We start from the raw sequence: 19,949 nt of genomic DNA, 5'->3' as shown, positions 1-19,949 counted from the left end.
GCAGCGGAGCGGGCGGCGGGAAGGCGGCTCTGCCAGGCGGCCCGCCGCCCCCGCTAGGCCGAACCGCACAGCCGCTTCCGGGCAGGGGCGCGGACCGCGCGCAGGTGAGGACCCGCCTCCCGCCCGGGACGTCCCGGGGCGCGGACTGACCGGCTCGGGTCCGAGGTGAGCCCGGGCGGAGGACGCTCACCGGCCGGGAGAGCAGGTGGAGCCCCCGGGTCTGGGCTTCTCGGAGGCGCCTGACGGTCGAGGAGGCGCCGCTGGGAGCAGCGCCCGGCGGCCGGCCCCCGCCATCCCTGCGGGCCGCGGCGCGCGCCATGCGAGGGGCGTTGTAGCCGGAGGTGCGGCCCGATGGAGCGGGCCGGGGTGCGGGGGCCGCGCGGGGGCCACGGCCCGGGGCTCCGGCTGGCGCTCGGGCTGTGGCTGCTGCTGGCGCGGCCGCCGTCGGGCCGCGCGGGGGCCCCCGAGGCTCCGGAGCCCGCGGCCCCCGGCACGGCGGCCCCTGCCCGCGGCGACCGCTGCCGCGGCTACTACGACGTGATGGGCCAGTGGGACCCGCCCTTCAACTGCAGCTCCGGCGCCTACAACTTCTGCTGCGGCACGTGCGGCTACCGCTTCTGCTGCCACGACGGGCCGCGGCGCCTGGACCAGAGCCGCTGCTCCAACTACGACACGCCGGCCTGGGTGCAGACCGGCCGGCCGCCCGCGCGGGCCCGCGACACCGCCGCGCACCGGGACCCGGGCCGCGAGCGCAGCCACACGGCCGTCTACGCGGTGTGCGGCGTCGCTGCGTTGCTGGTGCTGACGGGCATCGGGGTGCGCCTGGGCCTGGAGAGGGCGCACAGCCCGCGCGCGCGGCGCACGGTGACCAGGTGAGCGCGCACCGCCGGCCCCCGCGCCTCCCGCCCGGACGGCCCTGCCTGCCCGGTGGGCGCCCCCCCCACAAACTCTCTGGTCCTCTTCCTCCGGGATCTCCCTCCCTGTCTCTGTCTCTGTCTCTGTCTCTGTCTCTGTCTCTGTCTCTGTCTCCACGGTCTGTCTTCCTCCACCCCCCACTTCACGGAGGGAGGCAGCTGACACCGCCGGCTCCCCTTGACCTTCCGGCGGAGCTGGGGGCTGGGCCACCTCCCCCGCGTGGGCGGGGAAGGCTGGTCGCCCGACAGAGGGCACAATGTCCGCGCCCAGGGGAGGAGGTCTGGGGTCCGAGCCCCATTAGCGAGGAGTGGGGGCGTGGCTGATGTGTTGGGAGTCTTGGGCCCCCAGGGAATGGAGGGGGAGGACTGTCTGTACCTCCCTTGGCCCTCGCCCTCCAGCTTCTCCCCTCACGTTTCCTCCCTCCTTCCACCTCCTTCCCTGCCTCCCATAAAGTAACTGTGACTCAGGCCTGACCTTTCCCTGGGGCTTCAGAAGCCCCCCCTCCCCCGCCAACTCACCCCACTCAATACCCACAGGCAAGCGAGGGTCCCCTGGTGCAGAAGGGATGGCCGCGTGGGAGGCCTAGACAAGTGCAGGCTGAGTCCTGAGCTCTGTGTCAAGTGGGATGTACAGGACCCAGGGTCCCGTCCTCATCAGGGACTCGGGGGTTCTGACCCTGGAGCCCGCACCATCCCCACACCCACACGCCCCCAGCCACCCTCTTGTCCGGGTCCTTGGCCCTCCTCACTCACTCAGGGCCTGTCTCCGTGGCACGTGGGCTGCTGACACTGCAGGTGGCAGGCTGGTATTTAGAGGTGACGATAGAGAGAGGCCCCTCTGCCTGGGTGGGCCCGCTGTGGGTGCTTCTCTCTCCGAGGCCTCAGGCACTCCACTGTACCCCGTCTCCAGACCATGGAGCCCACGCCTCCCAGATGGCTGCAGGGCTGGCTGGGACCCTGGCCGCCGTGTCTGTGCTCCTGTGTCATGTGGGGCTCTCAGCCGGGGGCCTGGGTGCTGCCGGGGAAGGGCCTGGGCCTCCGGAGCTGGGAGTCCCTCGTGCTGGGTGAGGGGAGAGATGGAACGTGTCCCTGACCAGAGTGGGCAGCAGGAACGGAGGGCTGCGATGGTGGAGATGGGGTGGCCGGGGCAGCCTCCTGACGTGTTCACCTTGGACCTCCTCCATCGGGGAAGCAGGTCCGGTGGAACTTCAGGAGGAGCTGCCCCCCTCTGTCCCCCGTAACGTGCGCTGTGGCCGGGGAGTCCTTTCCTCTTGGAGCTGCAGGCCCCATGTGCCCTGACTCCCTTTCTCCTCGGGGGAGACCTGGAACCCAACTTGAGCTCCTGGGTGGGTGTGTTGTGAGTCCGTGCCCCCCTCCCCAAGCCTCACCCTTCATTCTGCCTGTGGAGACGATGTTGGTCAGGAGAGGCTTCGCGGAGGGCGTGGAGGGAGCTGGAGTGTGTCCTTAGAGAAGGCTGTGCGAAGGCCCAAAGGCCCAGGAACCGCTCCGGTGTCCGGTGTCCGGAGAGCTGGCTGAGGGGTGTTTGTGGAGAGATGAGAGCACAGGGGCGGGCAGCCGAGGCGTGGGCGGGGCATGGAGGTCGGCTCAGGTGGGCACTAGGCTTTCAGACCCGCCATGCTGCAGCCAAGCCGCCCTGCCCGGGTGTCCCACCCTGTGCGCTTCTTCATGAACCAGGCCCTTGAGGCCCCGACCCCAGAAGGAGGGTCAGACGGAGCTGGGGGAAAATCATGGGTTCTGGGCGCTGGAGCAGCTGGGCTGAAGGCTGGTCTGGCTGTCTGCTGGGAAGGCTAAGTGAGATGCTGTCACAGCGGGTGGGGCTGGATGCCCTGGTACCCAGGGAGGCCACTGCTCAAGGTCACAGAGCCTTTGATGCTGGGCAGCCACAGGGGCACCGGACTCCCCTCCCCTTCTGTCTGTCCTCCATGCCGGTGCTGGCGGCTCTGTCCCCGGACCCAGCAGAAGCCGCAGGAGGGGAGTCAGGCAGCCGGCGTTAGGCTTCCTGGCAGAGGCCCCTGGGCAGGTTTGGAGAATGGGTAGTTTTATGGGAGGAGATGAGGAAAGGGTATTGCCAGCAGCAGCCGCCGGGGAGCAAGGTCCAGGAGACTGATAGCTCGCCGAACTTGTGTTGGGACAGGAGGCTCATTTCAGAGGGTTTGGAGAGTGGACTCCAGGAGGGGGGCAGGGAGGGCTTGGACAAGAAGGTGGCCCTGGTTCTACAAGGCCCCATGTGAGTGTCCTGACTGCTCTGGGAGGCGGCCCTGTTGGGGCCACAGGTCGTGCTGGCAGCGGAAACTGGGTGTGTGAGGCCAGTCACAGGGAGAGGGGAGGCCCAGGGAGGTTGAGAGAGCTGCCCAGAGCGCACGGTGAGGCCGGGGTGGCGGGAGCTGGCCTCTGACCGGGCAGGGCCTGGCTGACCGGAAGCCGGAGGCTGGGAGGCCTGTGCTCCCCTCAAGCTTCTCCTCACCCTGTCCCCACAGGACACTGACGGAACTTCTGAAGCAGCCAGGCCCCCAGGAGCCACTGCCCCCACCGCTGGGCCCACCGCTGGGCAGCTGTGTCCAAGTGCAGATGGGTGATGGCCTCCCCCGAGGCTCCGCCCACGACAGCGCAGGTGCGGAGGCTGGTGGGCGGGCATTGGTTGATGGACAGCACAGGCCTCCCTTGTCTGACATGGGCCTGGGAGCCAGGGAAGGGTGTGCCCGGAGGAAGAGGCTCTGAGCAGACTGCTTCCCAATGGAAATGAGCTGCCAGCCTCTGCAGGTGTGTAAGTGGGGGCTGGCCAAACTGGTCAGCTCTCCTTGGTGGCAAGAAACCCCCCGAAGGGTCCTGCAGCCTCAGCCTCAGGACTCTGTGAGGAAGGTTCCCGATTGATTCCGGGATCCCTGGCTCAGCTGTGGTTCCAGGCTCAGCACCGGGGTCTGCCTGGCCAGGGCCTTTCCCGCCAGGCTGAAGCTTCCCTCTTGGCCTCTTAGTGTAGAGTCAGGCTTGACTGCACCCCTTACCCCCCCCCCTGCTCCCCCCTCTGTGGGTTCTAATCCTCAGACACCCCCTCCATCGCCACCAGGCACCAGGAGCAGGTCTGGGGGCTCTGCCTGGCTCAAGCTGAACATGCCGCGGGTCACCCATTAGGTTAGCACCCACTCAGGACTGGCTGCTATGCGTGTTACTATGAGCCAGACCCTCTTACGGGCGCTGGAGATTCTGCCACGAAGACAGGTTCCACTGCGTCTCGCCCAAATAGCCATCCAACTGGGCTGCTGCTGGGGAGAGGCTGCGGGGGGCGGTGGTGCGGGTAGTGTGTCCCCCGGTCGGCGGGCTGAGTCTCATCTGCCCCTTCCCGCTCTAGACAAGAAACGCCACAACCACGTGCCCCTGGGGTCGGCGACCCCGGGCCCCCCGCGCGGCCCGCGGCCGCAGGGCAGCGGCAGCCTGACGCTGCAGCCGGACTACGCCAAGTTCGCCACCCTCAAGGCAGCCGCGTTCCAGGCCTCAGGTGAGTGGCCGAGTTTGGGCGCGGGGCGCCGGGCCCAGCGGGTTGCAAAGATCCCAGCCCCGCGGGTCAGCGCGCCAGCCAGCCCCCGTGTGGCGCCCCCCAGGCCCTGACTCCGCAGACGGGCTGCGGCCCCTGCGGCGTCAGACCCCGCGCCTCAGCCCGTCTCTCCCGGCCCCGCCCCGCGGCCAACCCCGCCCCGCCTCCCGCTCTGTCCCTACAGAGGCCGCCCCGCAGGACTTCTACCCGCACCGCCCGGCGCCCGCCCCCGCCCCGCCGACCCTCCCTGCGCGGGCCCCGCGGCCCCCGGAGGACTTGTCCGCGCTGCTCGACGCCTGCCCCTGGGCCCCGCCCGGCTACGCGCCGCACGCCGGCCCCGCCCCGGCCCCGACGGGCCCCTGCAAGGCCTGGACCACCGGCCGCCCGGCTCGGCCCGCCCCCCGCGGCCACCTGGTGGCTCAGGCCGCCCCTGCCCCGCGGCGGTCGGGCCACCCCCGGCGCATGGAGAAGCTGCCCAAGGCCTTCCACCCGCAGCCCCCTGGCCTGTACAGTTGCGCGGTTCGAGGACACCTGAGCACCAACAGCAAAGCAGAGGTCACCGTATGAAGACGGGGCTGCTGGTTCTTCCGAGCATTCCCTCTACCAAGGATCCGCCATCAGCCTCGTGGGGGGGTCACGGGGGCTAGGGGCGCCCTCCACCTAAGTCCAGCCCTTCCGCCTGCCCAGACTGGACTAGGGGCCTTGGAGCCTGCGGGGCTAAGAAGGGGCCTGTCCTGGGGGTCCTAGGGCCCGGGTTCCTCATGTAAATAAACCCTTTTCTGTGGCTCCCATCCCTGAGAATAAAGGAGGCCCAGCATGGCTCTGAGAGGGGCTGATGGCAGGTACTGGTCAGACTGGACAGACGGCAGTGCAGGCAGAGGGCACAGCATATGCAAGAGCAGAGGACTGTTCCCCAGAGCTGGGGGGGGGGGCGGGGGGGCATGTTCTAGGAGCCGGGAGAAGTGGCTGGAGGGGGTGGTAAGGGCTGAATGTCAACACCCGTGGACCCATGGGAGAGGCAGTTAGGCCCTAGCCATCTTGAGGCTCCTGCACAGGTGAGAGGGCTGGAGGGTCCACGTCCCTTACTGTGGTCTGGCCCCTCCAACGGATCACCCACTTTACAGCTCGAGTTGGCCGAGCCAGGCTGATCTTCATTGACATAGGCTGGCGCTGGGCCGGCCCCTGGCCCGCTGGCCACTTGGTCAGCTTGGCCCAGAGCCACCCCCCTAATGGGTGTGGGCAGGGGGCCCGGTGGACAGCTGGTGCTCAGGGTGGCAGAGTCCCTGCCCAGTAGCTGCTCTGGAGGGAAAGGGGATGGTGATGCTACACCCTGAGCCTTGGCAGTGCCCCCACAGGGGTGCTCACACCACACAAGCTTGGCACTGCCAGCTCTCCCCTTTCCTGCCAGGCAGGCTCCAGTACCTGGCTGTGGCCCAGGGCAGGGCCAGCAGCCTGTGTGCATCGACTTTCTGTGACAGGTACTATCGGGGAGGCCGAGGGTTGGGCTGTGCCTCTTGTGTGACCTCAACAAAGCCACCCAGTTGGGCCTTTGCCCTCTGTGTACCCTAGGCATGGAATACCGTTTTAATAAAAATGGCCACCATTTGTTGCTGTTTCTTTCATTTAGATCTCACAGAAGCTCCATGGGTATATGGCTTTACAAATAAGGAAACAGGTTTTGAGACCTAAGTAGCTTGCCAAGGTCCCCCAGCTGACTCCAGTGTCCGGCTCCTCCATAGTCTCTGCCACTGTGACCCCGATGGTGGCATGGCAGGCAGTGGGCAGTGGGAGGGAAGGCTATGAGCATGTGTGTTGGTAGAGAGGGCCCCAGGGCACAGGCCGTCTCAGACCTTCCTCCCACCGGCTGGGCTGCCCTGAGGCCCCAGAGCCAGCTCTTCACCTGCAGGATGTCCACCTCCGTTTAAAGGCTGTTGAGGAAACCAAGGCCCAGAAGCCCCAGGGGCAGAGCAGAACCTAGAGCCCGTGTCCTGCCTGCTGGGAGGGCCCCAATGGTGTCGGGGAGACAGCTTCACATCCTCAACCCAGAGTGGGGGTGGGGTGGGTTCTGAGTCATGTAGCCAGCCCAGAATCACAAAAAAGGATCAGGTTCCTGGGCACATCGGCCACCCACGATCACCACCTGGTGACAGGCCCTGGCGGTGCTGTGCTGTGGGAGATGGCCTCTCCCTCTCTTTCGAGGTCCCAAGGACCCTGGACCTCCACCCCAGGGGCCAGGGTGCGGCCATGGGCACGACCGCCAGAGGGAAAGCTGCTTTAAGAACTGTGGACGGACCAGCTGCAGCGGGGCCTCTCCTGGCTGCTCCTACCTTTGGGACAGTGTGGCCTGCTGTGACTGCTTCAGAGAAGGCAGTGGCTGAGAGAGCTGAGGGGCCTGGGCCCATTTCTCAGCCAGGATGGGAGACCATGAACTTCAGGCCCCAGGCTCATTACCACACAGCACTCCATCTCCAATGGGCTCAGCTCTCCTGCCCCATCACTCCTTGTGGTCTGGCCCCTCACCAGCCTCACAAGGCACCTACCACAAACTGGCACCTTCCAACCAGCTGACAAACCTATGGGAACTGTAGCCAAAGGCAGGGACTGTCATGCCATTCTGCATACATGGAAGTAGAGGCTGAGGCCTCCCAAGGGGACCCAGCTGGGAATTAGAGGAGCTGGACTTGGATGTGACTTGTGGGCCCGAGTCTCCTCCGTCTCACTGCCCCTAAGGAGGATGGAAAACTGGGGCAGCCACCCAATGAGGGAGAGATGGATCTGAGAGGGTTGAACACAGAGCCTAGCACCCCAAACCCCCAAGAACTGCTGCTGTCAGCCAACCAGCCAGCTCTGTCCTGGACGCAATGAGCAGGCCCTGTCCCAGCCGTGGAGTGTGTGCCAGGCAGCCAGCACTGGAAGGAGGGCCAGGTGCATGGGTGGGGGAAGGAAGCTCTCAGCACAAAGGGAGGGGGCGTCCTCAGTCCCTGGCCCACTGGAGGCCAAGCCATGCAGCCACCTGGCTAGTCACCACAGCGGTCACACTGCAGACCCTCACACACCTCACGCTGGGTGGTACCAATCGGTGTTTATTGAATAACCTGCATCCAGGACATGGTGAACGATTCCACATCAAGGCTGCCATAGGTGTATCCCCCCTTTCAGTGAAAACCCACTCCCTCCCTCCCCTAAACAATGAGAAAAGGCACAGTATATACACGTGACACAGGGCTGGCTCACCCCGCGGCCAGGGGCCATACGTTACAGTGGGAGGGAGGGGGCAAGAGAAAGGAAGTGGGCAAGGTCCAGGCTGACCTGCTCTGACCTGCACTTATATCAGGGGAGCCCCCACTGTGTGCATGCCTCAACCTGTGCTGGGCCCCTGCCCACTCTCTGCCCCAACCAGCCTGAGGGGATGACAAGCACAGGGGGGGAGGCAGGACAGCCCTCTCAGCGTCCCAGCAGGCTCTGGGGTACCGAGCAGTCCTCAGGCCCCGGAGAAACCACCTCAGAGGAGGCACCAAGCCAGGGAATCCAGAAAAGTGGGACCACTTTTCCTCCCAGGACCCCCTTCAAGGCAGGGGCCTCGTTCCTGGTGGCCGTCCCCAAAAGGGGCTTGTCACTGAGGGCTGGTCCCTACACCCTGGCTTATTTTCAGGTGAGGAATTAGGGATAAAAACAGACCATGGAGGGAGCGGCTGGGTGGGAGGGAGCTGAGAACCCACACTGAAGACCCATCCCCAGTCCCAACGGGTGGCTTCATCTCTCCAGTCCCTGGGCCTACCCTGAGCTTGGGCCGAAATCCCAGAGGGTGGGGAAGTGGGAAGGAACATGACAATTAAATAAGATACCATTTATTTTTAAAAAATTAAAAAATAATGCCGACATTATTTCATCCATCCCCAGGCTTGCCCCCTGCTTCCCTACCGCCTCCCCAGGGCTGGGCTCCCCTCCCCCCTGGCTGTCCTGTGTAATAAAGAGAAAACAATGAACTGGCTTTGTCAGGCACAGGGGAGGGAACGCAGACCCGGGGAGAGAAATAAAGATGCCACAGCAACTTAGTCCTGAATCACGGCAAACCCAAGCACACTGATATAAAAACATTCGTATAAAAAAGGGGAGAGTGCATGCTGGGCACAGTGCCAAGGGTGAAGTGCTCTGGTGCCCAGACACCCGTGTCCCCCAGAGGGAAAGCCTGATAAAAAACAAGGAAGCAGGGAAGGGGGAGAGACGTCCAGAGAAAGAATCCTGGGAGGGCTGCAGAAGGGCTGGGCAGCCTGGAGCTCCCCCTGCTGCTTTCAAGTCAGGGTCCCCCCAATCCCTGCCCCGCCGTCCTTCCTCTCAGGGCCACTGAGCCCTGGACCATCTGCATCTACCCACATCAGCTATACGGGCCTTTGCTCGGGGTCCACTGGCCTGAGGTGGTCCAACAGCCTTGGCAGGTGACACCTCAGAAGACAAGGCTCATCCCCCAGCCCCCAAAGAGAGGAGGGAGAGAGAGACTGAGAGAGAGAGATGTGGGGGGGAGGAGAAAGGAGAGACAGAGATAGAGAGGAGAAAGAGGAAGACTGAGAGACAGGGAGGCAGTGGGCCAAGGTGGGCAGGGCCCAGTGGTCAGGAGGCAGCGATGGCGGTGCCACCTCCCAGCTTGACGATCATCTGCTGGCAGTCGTTGGAGGAGCGCCGGTCACCCACCTTCTCCAGGGTGCGGGCTGCCTCAGCCAGCAGCACCGCCCGCTGGCCCGGGGAGGAGAGGAAGGAGAGGGGAAGGTGGCGGCAGGCCAGCAGGATGGCAGTGGCCCGCTCTCGCTGGCCGGGCCAGGCGTCCACCTCTCCTGTGAAAAGAGGGAGAGATGGTGGAGCTGCTCGCTGAGAGCCCACTCAGATGCAGGTGCCACTCGGGGCCTGGTGTGGACTCACTGCCTCAGTCCTCACACCGCCCAGGGAGGCGGTCCCAGAGCTCTCCCTAGCTGACAGGCGAGAGGAGGTGGACTTGGCTGGCATCCCTCGGCTATTATCATTGGCCCCGAGAAGGAGCCGTGAGTCTGGCTCCAGGGCCCATGCTGCCACTCCGGCTTCTGCACTGGGACATCCCAGTCCCCCTGACCCCCACATGCCTTTAGGAACCCTCCCAAGCAACCCCACCAAGTCAGGCTTTGGGCTCCTCTCCTCCGCACACCACCTCCGAGGACACTGCTGAGGTCAGTGCTGGGTGAGCGCCTCCCTGCTCAGGCAGGGCCCACGCCAGGCCTCCCGGCTGGGGCGCTGGACTCACCGTGCTTTGTGCTCTGCGCAGTGCGCCGCCGCAGGCTGTGCTCCAGCAGCTGGTGGGTGCGGGTGGGGCTGGCTCCTGCCATCAGACGCACGGTGGCCTCATGTAGGAACACCTAGGGAGGGCAGGGACAGTGAAGCCTGGGTCCTCTCCAGTCTGTGCCCCAGCAGGTACAGGTGCCATTCCCTGCCGCGTCTCATCTGCCACCTGATGACACCCCTTCTCTCCACACTACCTTGCCCTGCTCAGCCCTGGAGAGCAACCTCTGTAGTCCTCCCTCTGACCCAATACAAGCCGGAGACCTGGAGGAGTGGCAGGAACAAGGAACACGGCACAGGCCAGCGGGCGAGGGCAAGAGCGAGACGAGGGAGAGAGAGGCAAAGGCTACCAGGGACCAAGACAGCGCCATCTTGCCTCTGGGCTTGGAAGACAAGTAACTGGGTGAAGCCTCAAATCCGTGGAGGCTGCCTCCAGCTTGAAAACAGGACAGGGGAGGCAGGGACAGGAAGGGTCTAGGGGGTACAGCTGGGCTGGTACCAGGGAGGTCCAGGGTCCTGTTTTACATCCAGAAGGTTCCAGGTGAAAGTCTGCAACTCCTCTGTAAATGTGAGTCATGAGCTGGGGGTGCAGGACCAGGCCTAGGTCTCTGATTTCTTAAACTCTTTTGTGCCTCACTATCTCAGTGTGTGGGGGTCCTGAGTGTCGCCCAGAGGCAGTGGGGAGCCACAGGAGGGTCCCAGTGTGGATGGCAATGGTACTGTAAGGGGGGGCTCAGGCCAGCCGTGCCCTGAGCAGGCCAGAGGGCCGCCGAACCTTGGGGCACACTCACTGTTTCTAGAGGGGTGGCTCTCTGACGACTATGGTTGCCTGCTGTGTGTCCTGGCTCGCTGCACGGTGGCCACAGTGTAACTGTGGGAGGCCCCTCAGCACCCTTGGGCGAGGGCAGCCTCCCTCAGAGCCCTTCCCCTCACCAATACTCTGGCCTCCTCACCTGAACTTTTTGAAAATAATCCAGGCAAAAATACGTAGATGGCATTACTCTACCAGCAGTACAAATAAAACTTTTCAAGTTCAGGATGTAAGTTCAGGAAGCCCAGGCCTACAACCGAGACAGGTCAGACCCGGGGCCATCGCAAGGGGATGCTACGCGGAGCTTTAGGCAGCAGAACCCAGCGCCCAGTGGCTCAGGAGGAGGAGGAACTGCAGTTCTGAGGAGACTGCCACTGTCGCCAGCTGGAAGACCACAGGAGCCCCTCGTGTGCTTCCCACTCCAGATGGGGCTGGGGCCCTCCCACCCCAGCCTGTCTGTGGCCTGTGTGGCCTGCTCACCACCACACGCCAGGACCAGCCACACAGCAGGTACTCAACCCTCAGGAGCTGAACAAAAGGACACGGCACCCAAGCCAGTGCTTGACAGGCAGCTGGGTGACCCCCAAGGACCAACTCCTTGACCCTACGCTGGTGCTGTGCTGGGCCCTGGGGACCCCAATCTGCCCTCCCCCACCAGGTAGCTGGGCTCACCTTGCGGTAGGCGGGGCAGAAACTGTGTGCCAGCCTGCGCAGGCTGCCCAGGTCCCGCTGGAAGCCAGCCAGCTCAGCACCAGACGCGTGGTAGGTCTCCCCCAGGGCCTGGCTGGCTCCTGCCTGCTTCTGCCAGAGTGCTGTCCGCAGCGACAGGAGCAGGTCAGAGATCAGCAGCTGGACCACCTGTGGGGAGGGCCACGGGGAGGAGACAGGTGACGGGTCTATTGCTGGGGTAGAGGTCCCAGCACTTACCAGGTCCTTCCCAGCCCAACCCCGGCAGCTCCAGGACAAGGCCACCCCCTCAAACAAAACCTGGCACCGCTAAGAGGTCAGCGCGGGGAGCACCTTTGGGCGGCGCAGTCGCCTGGGACTGATTCTGAGCTGAGAGGCTGGATGGGGTCTCCCTCCTCTGGGCCTGTTCTCCCACCCAGAGCTGCCACCCAGAAACAGCCCCAAGGGTGCTGGCAGCCTCTCATTCCCCAAACTCAGCTGAGACTGGTTCTCTCCTGACGACCAGCAGATGCAGGCACAAATGAGGTGTGGCCCCCACAGGCCTTTGGTCTCGGGCCCATTCTGCACAATGCCTGTGCCGTAGGGCTGGCATGCTGTCCTGGGTTCACCCAATGTCCTGGGCCACTGGCAACCTCTGGCCAGAAGTGTCAGCCTGCTTGCCGCGGACCAAACTCCAACGAGGGACTCAGAGTCTGACCCTCCAGGACATACCCCGTCCCTCCCTCTCTGGAGCGACACCACGCTCCTCCCACGATGCTGCACTTCCAGCTGTGTGCACGCCTCCCTCCCCGCTCCCACAATGGCCCTGCGGGGATGGCCCTGTCCTCGAACAAGGCCAGGTGGGAAGTCTCTCGAGGGCTGGACAGGCCTCTGTGATGCACTGTGGAAACATTGCATGGGTACCACCAGAACATGCAATGCAACTACAATGCACCACAGCTGCCCGCGAGGAGGATGCGGCTGTGCTGTGTGCAAGTGAGGGGTGGGGGCCCACTCCCACGCTGGCCTGCAGGGACATGGGGGTTGTGCAAGCTGCCTGGAGTAAATGCAGAGTCCTGGCCAGTAGGACCTGGGACTCAGAGAGTCCTGCCCCCAGGACTAAACAGGGAGCCCACCTGGGCCAACAAGCTATGTTTTGGGGCCGGAGGCTGCTTGCCTAGTCTCTGGCTCTCGAACAGCTCCACCACAGCGGGGCACCTCCAGAGGAGCCACTCACGTGATTGAGGGCGGGGTCGCAGGTGGCCCCACTGACATTGAGGCTGCTCCACAGGTGCCCGCTGGCCCTCTCACAGTGGCAGAGGGAAGTCTGCTGCGCGTCTGCCTTCCCGGGGAGTGAGGCGTGCATGGCTCTGCAGGCGTGGAGGACGGCCTTCACCAGGGGGCTCCTGGGCAGGGAGAGGGAGGGGAGAGGAAGGTCGGAGCGTGAGGGGGAGCCTGAACAGGTGACCACCGCACCCCAAACTGCCATGACATGTAGGTCTGTCGACTCAAATGCTGCCACAGAGATTCCAGGTCCCCAGCTCGATCTGAAGTGCCAGCCCTGAGTGGGGGTGGCTCTGCACCGACAGCCCCTCCTTCCAGCACGCCGCTTCCAGTGAGGGAGCCGGACAATAAGCACGGGAAGTAACACGTAAGCACAATGGGGGTGCTGCACGGGCCAGGAAGGAAGGCGCACAGAGGAAGGAGATGGCATTGATGAAGAGCGGTCAAGGACGGCTCTCTGGAACGGTGACACTCGAGCAGAGTCCGAGTGAACTGGGTGGATCTCTAGAGAGAAGGTTCCAGATAGAGAAGCAGCCTCATCCTCCCTCTCACTAGCGCTCCATCTGTCATTTGGTCCCCAGACTGCCTGACCCTTCACCCTGATGGCAACCCAGCCCTACTCCCGCCCGCTGACCCAGACAGCGAGCCTGGGGAAGTAAGTGGTCACAGGCTTACTCACTCGGTCACTTCCAGGGCCTTGGGGACACGCTCCACTTCGGTAAAATGAGCACGTACAGCCGCGTCGTCTCCCTGGAGCCAGCCGATGACCATAGTGATTGCAGATGTCCACCACCGACAGACGACGTCCGGCCCTGAGGGAGGACGGTGTCAGATGTCCCTCCCTCGCCCACAGAGACCTGTGATACTCAGCTTGCTGGAGGCACTAGTCCCCACGGGGCGTGTGCCATTCTTTTGTTTTTTTAAGTACAGACTATGTTTTTAATCCATATATTAAACACCAATCTGCAACAGCAAAATGAGAAGCCTACAGACTCAAAATATTTTTTTATACAACCAAGACATTTTTAATACACGAATGAAACAAATGAAAAGCTAGTCATCATATCCTTAGAAGCTAGATCGTGATTTTAAAAACTTTTCATTGTTTCCTGTTTTCTCTGTTCATGACTTTATCATAATTTTCTTTCTTTCTTTTGGCCGGTCTATGGTAAATTAAAATTTACAAACAGATTTACTGAGCCTGCCAGTCTAAGAAATTTCAGTGTCCCCCACCCACACCACATACACATCACAGAGATTTATCATTGTGGTTAAAAATAACTGAATAGTCTAAAGTTTCTTTATTCCCCCCAAAATAAATTATATAGCTTTTTTAGGCTTTAGGTATTTTTTTTTAAATATATATATTTTATTGATTTTTTACAGAGAGGAAGGGAGAGGGATAGAGAGTTAGAAACACCAATGAGAGAGAAACATCCATCAGCTGCCTCCTGCACACCTCCCACTGGGGATGTGTCCGCAACCCAGGTACATGCCCTTGACCGGAATCGAACCTGGGACCCTTCAGTCCGCAGGCCGACGCTCTATCCACTGAGCCAAACCGGTCAGGGCTAGGCTTTAGGTATTTTCAATACAAAATGGTAACACCACCAGTCCTGTCCACACCACAGGACTGCTCTGAAGAAGTAAAAGGAAAGAGCAACCTGAAGGGGGCACCCACTTTCTCTGTGCGCCCCTCTGGACACAAGCACACACACACACACCCTCCTCATAATATTTCTAAGATTTGGGGGAAGTTGCGAGGGGCATTCTAGAAAGTTCAATGACCCCACATTAAAATGAGCTCACAAAAGAAAAAGAAAAGGCCAAACATGCAGATCATTAAGAGCTTCAATTGAAATCACAAAGTATATACGTGATTGAAAATGTGAAGACTGACCAACCTGTACATTTCTGTACTTAATCAAAGAAGTTCTGCGTTAAACAAACAAATACAAAACCTTCCAAACCAGTGATATTTCCACTTCTGAGAATGATTCAGTACATTTCCCTCTTCCTTCCATGAGAAGGAGGTCTGGACCGATGCCCTCCTCACAGCAGGTCGGCCAAGCCTATCATCCCGCCTGTAGGACCCACCCCATGCGGGAACCCAGCACCCGGCCAGGTGTCGCCGCTGACTGCAGGCCATGCCGGGGACTTGCAGGCCATTTTTTTGTTGTTGTTTTGTTAATTCTCACCCAAGGATATTTTCCCTATTGAATTTTAGAGAGAGTGGAAGGGAGAAAGAGAGAGAGAAACATCAATGCAAGAGAGACACATCAATTGGTTTCCTCCCACTTGTGCCCTGACTGGGGCTGGGGATCGAACCTGCAACCCAGATACCTGCCCTTGACCAGGAAACCCCTTGGAGCTCTGGCCGACCTCTAACCACTGAGCAACTCCAGCCAGGGCTGGCACATGCTATCTTCACTTTCCAGTGATGGGCCAGGGGCCTCTGTTGCACTCTCACATTTCTTATTTTTTAAAATATGTTTTTATTGATTTGAGAGAGAGAGGAAGGGAGATGGAGAGAGAGGGATAGAAACACCGATCGGCTACCTCCTGCACGCCCCCTACTGGGACTCGAGCCCACAACCCAGGCATGGGATGACGCTCAGCCCACTGAGCCGCACCAGCCAGGGCTGCCCTCACACATTCTGGTGGAAGCATCACCAGCACCTTTGGCTATTAGTATCAAGAGCCTTAAAAATGTTCACTCCTATTAATCTGACAATCCCATTTAGGCAATTTATCACAAAGAAATTGGCCTAAAATTGAGAAAAAAAGTTTAACAAAGACGTGGCGTTATTTATGAAGAGCTGGAAACACCTGGATGTCCGGCCTTGACAAATGGTGTTTCCAAAGTTCCTGTCGGAACAGGCGCATGTTAGAGCCTTTTACAAAATATATAAATATATTTTTATTAATTTCAGAGAGGAAGGGAGAGGGAGAGAGATAGAAACATCAATGATGAGAATCATTGATTGGCTGCCTCCTGCATGCCCCCTACTGGGGATCAAGCCCCCAACCCAGGCATGTGCTCTGACTGGGAATCGAACCGTGACCTCCTGGTTCATAGGTTGACTCTCAACCACTGAGCAACACTGGCTGGGCACATGTTAGAACCTTTTAAGTCGTTTCCTCTGAGGCTTAGTTTTCTCAGCTGCAAATTGATGATACCAGTGATTTCAAGATGCCAGTGGAATAGACATGTAAAATAAGGGGCTAAGAGCGTGTTCTGAACTCTGAAATAAAGACAGGCCACAAGGTCAGTGGTTGCCACAGGGCAGCCAGTTTCCTGGGATCCTTCCTTCCCTAGGGAGAGTGACTACAAGGCAGCATGACACCCCCTTTCTTCCAGCAGCCTCAGAAGCCCGTGAGGTGGCAGCTGATGTGCCATCATCCTGCTGGCATTTTAGAGACAGAAACAAAGAATGTCCTGGTGCCAATTCAGCCAGCGATTGCCCTGTGTCACCCAAGGCCATGGGGAGCTGGAGCAGTACAAAAAGGTCTCTTCATCAGAGAGTGTCAGACCCAAGGGCAGCCTGGGGTGAGGTGGGGGACTAGGTGTCGGAAAGGTGAGTCCCCACCAGCCCCTGGGGCCTGGACCACTTGCTGCCTGTTCCTGTTCTGGGTGTTTGGGGAGGTGGCTGACCTGCCCTGCCAGCCAGGACCCAGGGAAGACATTCAGGTGCCCACTTGCAGGAGAATCATTATTCCTGACCCCAGAATGCTGCCCAGCAGGGTCACTGTGGGGAGGGCTTTGGGGGAGCTGTAGATACCAACCTCAGATCCAAGAGATTCGAGAGTGTGTACTCACAGCTACCCGGGAGGCTGTGATGGGTTCAGCAACCTGGGCCCTGAAGCCACCCCGCAGGATGCTTACCAAGGGCTGACTTGAGCACGGAGCTGCAGGAGAAGGGCGGGGTCACGATCCCCACAGAGTCCACAAAAGAATTAAGCAATTTCAGGTACTCGAGAGCACTGGAGAACTCACTGGAACGAAAAGAAAGAGTCCCATGTCCATCAAAATGAACACAAGGACCACACTAGTAGCCTGGCTGGTCAGTCCTCCAGCACTGAGACCCAGTGACCATTTCTGGCCCCTTCTCCTCCACGCCAGACACAGCCTGAGCTCTGCGCCTGCGCCACTCTCTCTCCACAGGCCTTCCTTCTTCTCCCGTTACTGACACCGGCTTCCCTCTGCCTGCCAGGCGGCCGGCCTTTCTCTTTCACTCTTGGCCCCCAAACCTGACTCCTCCCCTCAAGGCCCAATTCAAATGGCACCACCTCCCAGAACTTTTCTGATCTCCGGGGCAGAAACGCCCTCCCCTTCCCGCTCAGGGGCATTCCGGTCAGGACCTGGACCTTGTATGAGAATGAGCTTACCCCGTGAAGAAAAGACTGTGCTTATTAACTATGTAAGCATAAGAACTTCCAGTGAACGTCTGGGTCCCCAAGATGTCGGGCCGGAGGTGGCTGCCTCTGCTGAGCTCTCCGCATTCCATTCCTCTCCCCTAACCAGGCAGCCCTCCCCACCCGAAGGAAACCAAATCCCCAACCTGCTCCGAGAACTGACCCCGCCGCTGAAGCGATATGGGGAACAGGAAAGGGGGAAAGTGACACACTCAGTCTGGGGCAGAGGCCACGTTGGAGGACTAAATACAAAGGAGTAATTCCATTTCCTGCGGACCCTACGTGAGCGCCTGCTTCCTGTAGGAGCTCGGGCCTCACAGCTGCCCTGGAGCTTCCCGGACAGACAGTCCAGGCAGGGCCGTCGTGCGGACATTACCAGCTCTCTTCTTCCTGGTCTCCAGCCTTCTTCTGGGCCTGAGGCTTCACCAAGGACTCCACAGCTCGCTCCAGCAGGTTCTTGCAGAAGGCCTGGTGGACCTGGGCAACGGGGTCGGCTGAAGAAAAGCAAGCCCAGGAGAAGGGTTAAATGGATTTTTATCCGTGAGTCCATTTTGTCTTTACATACAAAACAGGGTGGGGAGAGGAACCCAAGATATAGCTATCCCATCCATGGAAGCTGGTCGGGGGAGGAGCCAGGGGGCAGTGTCAGCCTCAGATGCAGAGCCTGAGACTATGCATGGTTGTGGATGGGTTGTGTGTGCGTATGCATGTGTGTGCTGCCTTGGCAATGAGCTCAGTACTTCTGTTCAAGGCCAGAGGCTGTGAAGTGGTGGCTGCCAGCCTTGTCAGAAGACAGAAAATGGGAAGGCAGACACTGCCCCAGTCTCAGGGGACAGCCACCGAGGAGGAAGAGGAGACAGCGCTGCCTTGACACGACCTGCTCCTGTTTCCACAGCCTCGTCGCCGGACCTGTGGCCAGCGGTGGTTTGGCTGCGCCGATTCATCAACAAGGGGCCCTGCAACACTTGCAACAGCTGATGACAGCTGACGTCCCCCACGCAGGCCCAAAGCAGGGCATCACCAGCCCCTTCCCCCCTCACACACGTGTGAGCCTACACCTGACAAGAGCAAGGAGGCAGGCACTTATGATCACGTTCCGGGTGACAAGGCCTAGATCAAAGCCTGCGAGAGGTAAGCAAGCCAGTGGCAGTCTAGGTGTGGACAAAGCAGACGGTGGGGAGGGGCTGAGATGTAGGTTGGCTTTTGCTTGCGTCCTTACTTTTTGGTGCTGTGCACCATTCTCATATTGAGCAGTAAAGTTATTTTTTTTAAAAAGATAGTGGACGCTCCTCTCCAAAATGTTTGACACACACACCTGTCCCTGTGGAAATGCCTCACTCTCCCCACACCCCCAGTGTAGAGAGGGGACCAGCACAGAGAGCAGAAAGCCACTGGCCACTCAAGTCTGAGTCAACCCACGCAGCCCCTGCCACTCGGAGAGGCCTGGCAGGTCGACTCCAATCATGTCAAACACCAGGGACAGTGAGCGAGCATCTCCCGACGCCTGGAGCCCTGTCCCTGCACCCTCTGAGCACGTGATGACGCCTGTCGCCTTTTGTTCCCTAACGGCTCCCTAACGGTCTGTCTGCTTTCCAGTGGGACCTAGGCCAGCGAACAGCACGCCACACATCCCTGTGTCGCCAAAGCGCCCAGAACAAGGGCACAACAGTCTGGTTGATGGACGGAGCACGGGCTTGGACTGTCAGAAGCTGCCAACCCAGCTTAGCTGCTGACCAGGCTCACGCCCTCTCTAAGCTTCGGGGTAACAAGACTGGGACATCCTGCGTCCCCACGTGTCTGAGGCACAGCCACCTCACTGTCCTGGTGGTTCTCGTCTTTCTCCGTTCACAGTGGCTGCAGGGGGTTCTCACCTGGGTTCCTCTGGGCACAGTACAGACTCTCCTTGGCAGCTGACGTCACCGACCAGCTTCGCTCCATGAAAAACTTCTGGCCAAGGGGGTGGCAGAGCCAGCGCAGCGAGTCGGGGATGGCATTGCGCTCGGGGCCACACAGACTCTGGGCTCGACTGAGGAAGTAGCTCTGTGGAAGGACAAGGACCACGTGACACCGGGGTGGCGGCAGGCTGGGGAAAGAGCAACTGGGGGGCTGGGACCCTGAAAGTCAATGCCACCCCTGGAACTAGGGCCAGTGGCCCAGTGGCCAGCCTTCAAGGAAAGACCAAGGAAGACGTTGAAAGCCTCTTTGCCAGGCAATTAAAAAAGCCAGCTGCCGTGACCGGTTTGGCTCAGTGGATAGAGCGTCGGCCTGCGGACTGAAGGGTCCCGGGTTCGATTCCGGTCAAGGGCATGTACATTGGTTGCGGGCATATCCCCAGTGGGGGGTGTGCAGGAGGCAGCTGGTCGATGTTTCTAGCTCTCTATCCCTCTCCCTTCCTCTCTGTGAAAAATCAATAAAATATATTAAAAAAAAAAAAAAGCCAGCAGCCCAGTCCCTTGGGCCTCTCCTCTGCCTGCAGGGTAATGACGTCACAGCCCCAGAAACAAGAACTGCAGGGATAATGCTGTCTATCCTTGGTTTCAGAAGTTCTGTCATTTATGTGTTTTTTAAAAATATATATTTTATTGATTTTTTACAGAGAGCAAGGGAGAGAGCTAGACAGTTAGAAACATTGATCAGTTGCCTCCTGCACACCCCCAACCTGGGATGTGCCCGCAACCAAGGTACATGTCCTTGACCGGAATCGAACCTGGGACCCTTGAGTCCGCAGGCCGACGCTCTATCCACTGAGCCAAACCGGTTAGGGCTGTCATTTATGTTTTTTAAAAAAATATATTTTTTTATTGACTTTTAGAGAGAGGGGAGAGAGAGAGAGAGGGAGAGGGAGGGAGAGAAAGAGAGAGAAAGAGAGGGGGGAGAACAATGATGTGGAAAGGAAAACATCCATCAACTGTCTCCTGCACTCCCCCCACCGGGGATGGAGCCTGCAACCCTGGGCATGTGCCCTGACTGGGAATCGAACCGGTGACCATTTGGTGCACAGGAT

The 19,949-nt window shown here is 60.2% G+C and overlaps 2 protein-coding genes and 1 non-coding gene across 5 annotated transcripts in view; 1 reads left to right on the top strand and 2 right to left on the bottom strand.

Annotated features, from left to right (window-relative positions):
• Positions 1 to 351: 351 nt before the first annotated feature.
• Positions 352 to 5,059, top strand: SHISA8 (shisa family member 8). Its single transcript, XM_054718566.1, has 4 exons — positions 352 to 872; positions 3,413 to 3,546; positions 4,282 to 4,428; positions 4,649 to 5,059. Exons 1-4 carry the CDS (start codon positions 352 to 354, stop codon positions 5,029 to 5,031), a joined length of 1,185 nt encoding a protein of 394 aa, XP_054574541.1. The 3' UTR covers positions 5,032 to 5,059.
• Positions 5,060 to 8,296: 3,237 nt separating this feature from the next.
• The window catches only part of SREBF2 (sterol regulatory element binding transcription factor 2), a 51,446-nt gene continuing 39,793 nt past the window's right edge, over positions 8,297 to 19,949 (bottom strand). For all 3 annotated transcript variants that reach the window (XM_008144564.3, XM_054719581.1, XM_054719582.1), the window contains 8 exons: positions 18,817 to 18,985; positions 17,322 to 17,439; positions 16,416 to 16,525; positions 13,209 to 13,341; positions 12,483 to 12,651; positions 11,252 to 11,437; positions 9,734 to 9,845; positions 8,297 to 9,293 (listed from right to left, as the gene is read on the bottom strand). In XM_008144564.3, coding sequence (XP_008142786.2) covers positions 9,073 to 9,293; positions 9,734 to 9,845; positions 11,252 to 11,437; positions 12,483 to 12,651; positions 13,209 to 13,341; positions 16,416 to 16,525; positions 17,322 to 17,439; positions 18,817 to 18,985 — 1,218 coding nt within the window. In that variant the 3' untranslated portion in view covers positions 8,297 to 9,072. The remainder of the gene's footprint in view (positions 9,294 to 9,733; positions 9,846 to 11,251; positions 11,438 to 12,482; positions 12,652 to 13,208; positions 13,342 to 16,415; positions 16,526 to 17,321; positions 17,440 to 18,816; positions 18,986 to 19,949) is intronic.
• MIR33 (microRNA mir-33) lies at positions 12,130 to 12,210 on the bottom strand. The gene has a single exon (NR_128993.2). It is a non-coding gene; the product is annotated as a microRNA mir-33 (primary transcript).

This window comes from Eptesicus fuscus, chromosome 7, assembly GCF_027574615.1.
Source record: "Eptesicus fuscus isolate TK198812 chromosome 7, DD_ASM_mEF_20220401, whole genome shotgun sequence".
NCBI classification, from domain to species: Eukaryota; Metazoa; Chordata; class Mammalia; order Chiroptera; family Vespertilionidae; genus Eptesicus; species Eptesicus fuscus.
Note: the sequence above shows the minus strand (reverse complement) of the source record. Positions and strands in the feature narration are given on the sequence as shown.